Raw genomic sequence first — 5,314 nt, forward strand, 5'->3', positions numbered from 1 at the left:
CCAGAAGTTTAATGGGAAACAGAATACTGAAACAATGCTATAAATCAATTATAACTAACACATGTCTATAAAGCAGTCCATTCAGCAACAGCAGAATATTAATTCTCTCAAGTGCCCATGGAACGTTCTCCAGATTAGGCCATATGCTAGGCCATAAAATAAGACTCAATAAATATAAAAGTAGTGATCATACAAAGTATGCTCTCTAACTATGCTGTAGTGAAATTAAAAATCATGATAGGAGGAAATTTGGGAAATTCACAGAGATGTGGAAATTAAACAGCATATTCCTGAATAGCCAATGGGCCAAAGAGGAAGTTGTGAAAGGAGTTAGAAAATACTCTGAGATGGATGAAAATGAAAACATACATAGTATAATTTATGGGATGCATCTAAATCAGTGCTTAGTGGGAATGTTAGAGCTATAAATACCTATCTCAGTAAAAGAAGAAAGACCTGAAATCAATCAGTAGCCTAACCTTTCTCCTTAAGACATTGGAGAAAGAAGAGCAAAATACAGCTGGAGCAAAGAGAAGGAATGAAATAACAAAGAGCAGAAACAAATGAATTAGAGAATGCAGAATATGAAAACAATAAAAACAAAAGTGGATTATTTGAAAAGATCATCAAATTGATAAACCTTTGCCTAGATTGACTAAAACGGAGATGGAAGACTCTAATTACTAAAAGCAGGAACAAAAGTAGGGACTCAGTAATGGTAGGTGCTATTATTACTATTTCTCCTGGTTCTCCCTCCAATGCCTATCTGTACATTTAAATGTAGCTGGCGCTTCAGGTCTTATAACATGTGATTTAAACATCACCCTCTTCTCTAGGCTGCTGAGTACTTGCTTTAGTATGTGTTTGCAAAATGGCAGAATACAGTTGACTGTTTCAATCTCCACTGTCTCAAATAAATTATGTGTGAATAAAATTTAAAGATATCTGTTTGTGTGGATAAGACTACTGTCATTGAATGGCCAGTGGAATTAGTGGACTTCCAAAAGTAGTCAACAAAAGGCATAAAAATTGATCTTTTTATATTTTTACACCATGTAAGTCGGTACTAGAATTTTAGCCTTCATTTGGCCTTCAGTTTTATCCAAGTCTAGATATTACTCTGCCTGAAAATATATGAAATTGCAAGGTTCCTACAGAGCGTGTCCTGATGTGTTCACAGTATAGCTGAGAGATTGATGCAGTACCCCAAACTCCTCTGGTGATTTCAGCCAGTGAAGAAATTTCCTCAGGGAGGCAACTTGAATGAAACTCCATGTTGTTGTTTATACAGCATTTAGAATCCTGCATGTCCCACTTCATGATACCCAAGGGCATATAAGAGGAGAGATTTATTGCATGATTTTCCAGACCAGGAACTCAGGCTGTTAATATATGTTTAAATGCAGAGAAAAGAACCAGGCAGATGTAGATGTGTTGTTTAGAAAGGAATTCTCCCAAATATCTGTTTCTAAGGTGAGATTTTTAAAACACAGAGATAATTAATTCCTGAGAGGGTCAATCCTCAGACAGAAAGATAGGTTCTTTAATGTTCTCAGTATCCTCTCTGAACACTCAAGAAGCTGCTTTTTTAAGTGTAGAATAAGGGGGGATTATTAAGCGATGGAAATCTTTGTATCTCTTGTTCTGTAGCTAGATAGCTTGTCCTGAAGAATCCCGTTTGTACCTGAGGACTTTGGATTTCAAATTCAACATCTCATTTTCCCCCCTTTGACTTGAATCTCCAGTCTCCAAGGTATTGGAGCTTTGAAAGTGCAGGCTGAAATAATTTGAAGAAATTTGTGTCGCATTCTCTGCTTCCTGTAATATTGTCCAGTCAGTAGGGGCTTGAAAAATATCCATTACACAACATGATGTTTGAACAGATACAGGGAATGTTTATTTCTGGTTCCTGAATTTATTGGATATTCTCCTTAACTACAGAGGCAACCACAGTAAGTTAACTAGAATTGCTGATTTTTAATCCAGTTTCTCACATTTCCACTTTCTACCAAGCGGTTTATAATTAAAATCATCAAAGCATTACTTTCTGATATTTGATGGAGAATCACTTTGAGATATTTTAGGATATTTTGCAGAAACATTTGTTCTCACGGTGTGTGAATATATCTATATTATTAGGAATTTATGGATCCCTGAGTCAATTTCTAGGCTTTTGAGTGTGGAGACAGTGCAGCAGTATAGCAGATTGGAGCTGGATGGGTCACTGAGGGTTACCTCCAGCGGTAAGGAATATGGTGTGATGTTTTGAAAATTCAGAGATTGGATCATGTACAGGTACTCATTTCATTGAAACTGCTCTGACTTTGATAATTTACAGGGATTAAAGAGGGGAAATGCCTCCCTTATGCCGATAGAAGATATGAGAATCAAATCAGAATAAAGAAGGGAAATTTAAGGTGAAGCAGAGATAGAATGTATGATAGTCACTGTGGTCGAGATAGGTTAGCATGGAATAGAAGAGAAAGACAACATTTGGATTCTGTTTCTGGAAAGAAACATTCAACTCTAAAACTGAGATCCATAAGAAAAATGCATTAAAATATAGGATCTGTAAGGAAAGAATGTACCTTCTACTGTGTTTGGGAATCTATATTAAACTCCAGGTTCAAGGTCACTTTTTATTCTGACTCTATTCAAACATTTTTGTATGTTGTTCCAACCAAGTAAGACCTTATTTCTGCTACAATGGATTTTAATCCCAGCAATGTGACTGAATTTCTGCATCCTTGAACTTAGCCCTTTTTCTTAGTCAAGACAGGTATTGCTAAAGGTAAGAGATGAAAATTGATTCTCTTTGTCACCTGAGGGTGATTTTTTTCTTGTGTACACTTGTCTAAAGTCATCTTAAGGGAAGCAAGATGTGGTGGTGGAAAAAGATTTACTGTGTTGGGCATTAGAAGACTTATGTTCTTACTGTGTTCTGATACTATTCAAATAGCTGTGTTTCTTTAGACTTGACTTCTCTGGGCCTCAGTTTCCTTATCTTTAAATTCAAGCTTCTAGTGGATGTCTAGTGTACCAAAATTCTAGGGTCTTGTCCAGTGGACCCTAAACGCATTAACACCTGATTCTACATTTCATAGGTTGACACTGCTATGGATTTCACATGGTCACAGGTGGTGGCGTTAGGTACCAACCTACTTGTCCAAACTCTGGCATTGCTGAATCCTAGAGTAAACTGGATCCATACTGGAGAGGTACTGAGTGTAAAAGATCTGGAGACAGTAAAGAAGAACAACTTAGATTTGGATACAAGTTCCTCTATGTATTTTTTTTATCATTATGACTTTGGGCAGGTCATTTATCTTTTCCTAATTACAATTTCCTTTTCTTTAAAGTATAGATAATAGTGTACCAATCTCAAAGCACTGTTGTGAAGATTCAGTGAAATAATGCATGTAAAGTTCTTAGCATAGTGCCTGGCATGTGGCAAACACTCAACAAAAATCAACCATCATAGGAACTACTAAGGTAACAGTAAATCTCTGCATGTTATTAAGAAAGGGGAAAAGTCAAGTTATAATGTTTGCATTTCAAAATGTTCAAACATGTAGAATATAAACAAGCGACAAAAGTTTCTCTGTTTGGAAGAAGTTTGTCTTCTTAGATTTTTGCCTTTGAATTGCAGGGCTCTTTTATTAACGGTCAGGGCCTTCTTGCTAGATCAACGCTTTTCTTCATTTCTCATTCTTTCAAAAGAACTGGTATTAGCAGATTTGAGTGGCAATAGCCACACTATTGGTCTTGGGGTAGGACAGAAGAGGAACCGATTTGTGCTTGCGTCCGTCAGTTAACATAGGACATCAAAGACACGAATTCTGACATAAGTCCAAGCTGTTTCTGTATGGTATGGGGCAAAAGGAGGCAGGTGAAAATTGTGAAAGAGAAGAGCTTTAATAATATATTCTAATTACTTTAAGATTTGCAAGAAACGGAAGTAATGAATCGAATTTTGGTTTTCTGTTTGATTTTGATCATGAAATCTGACCTTTGAAACAGACCTTCAGGAATTTATAAAAACATATTAGTAGTCAGTTGTTGGTTCCCCAGGGGCCACTTCTTCTAGAGAAAAATTGGCAATTAGAAGTGCACTCAACTTTCTTCTCTATGGTTCTTGTGCCTGGAAGGACTCTGATGCAGTGGGGTATCCAGAAGGGAGACCGCTATCCTGGGGCTCTGAACTGTAAGGCTAGCTTCTCAGTGAAGCATTTGTGGAATCATCTGGAAGAGATTTCCTTTCCATGTACCTCGTTATGTACCTTGCCCACGTGTAACAGGGACAATTCATCTTACCCTTCACTGTCTTTGTGTTTTAGAAATATATTAAGATATAGGGAATAAAGGAATCTGAGGTCCAGGAGAAAGTGAGAATTAATAATGGCAAAACTTAGTTTTAAATATTATCTTGAAGTTTAATTGAATGATATGTGTATTCTTCATCATGCAAATGGAAATAGACTGCATTAAACTTATCTGGTTGACTATATAGACTTGACTTATTAACTATCAGTATCAATATGTAAGTTCTTTTTCTTCCATCTTTCCTTCCTTTTTATTTTTTATTTTAAAGGTAAAGCATTCCTTTCTGGAGTTTTTATCACCCACACTGCATAGATGGAGCAGAAAAGGAATGTGACTGAATTCATTTTAGTAGGCCTTACACAGAACCCCAAAATGCAGAAAGTAGTGTTTGTGATATTTTTGGTCCTATACATGGTAACACTTTCAGGCAACCTGCTCATCGTGGTTACCATTACCACCAGCCAGGCTCTGAACTCCCCCATGTACTTCTTCCTGACTCAGCTTTCCTTGATAGACACAATTTATTCTTCTTCTTCAGCTCCTAAACTGATTATGGACTCCCTTCATGAGAAGAAAATTATCTCCTTTAATGGATGTATGGCTCAAGTGTATGCAGAACACATTTTTGGTGCCACTGAGATCATCCTGCTGACAGTGATGGCGTATGATCGCTACGTGGCCATCTGCAAACCTTTGCACTATACAGCCATCATGAGCCACAGGCTGTGCAGGCTTCTGCTGGGAGTGGCCTGGACTGGAGGATTTCTCCATGCAACCATTCAGATTCTCTTCACAGTCTGGCTGCCCTTCTGTGGCCCCAATGTCATAGATCATTTCATGTGTGACTTGTACCCTCTGTTGCAACTCGTGTGCATGGACACTCATACTCTTGGTCTCTTTGTTGCTGCCAACAGTGGGTTCATCTGCTTGTTAAACTTCCTCCTCTTGGTGGCCTCCTATGTGGTCATCTTGCACTCCCTAAGGACCTACA

At 37.6% G+C, this 5,314-nt stretch overlaps 1 protein-coding gene across 1 annotated transcript; it reads left to right on the forward strand.

Annotated features, from left to right (window-relative positions):
- Nucleotides 1-4,607: 4,607 nt before the first annotated feature.
- LOC102895722 (olfactory receptor 4C12-like) lies at nt 4,608-5,310 on the forward strand (the record flags this gene model as incomplete). The annotated part of the gene is made up of 1 exon (XM_006925328.1): nt 4,608-5,310. A coding segment is annotated over exon 1 (675 nt), but the record flags the coding sequence as incomplete, so codon positions are not given.
- Between the last annotated feature and the right edge of the window lie 4 nt (nt 5,311-5,314).

Source organism: Pteropus alecto, unplaced genomic scaffold (assembly GCF_000325575.1).
Source record: "Pteropus alecto unplaced genomic scaffold, ASM32557v1 C19325186, whole genome shotgun sequence".
Classification (NCBI taxonomy): Eukaryota; Metazoa; Chordata; class Mammalia; order Chiroptera; family Pteropodidae; genus Pteropus; species Pteropus alecto.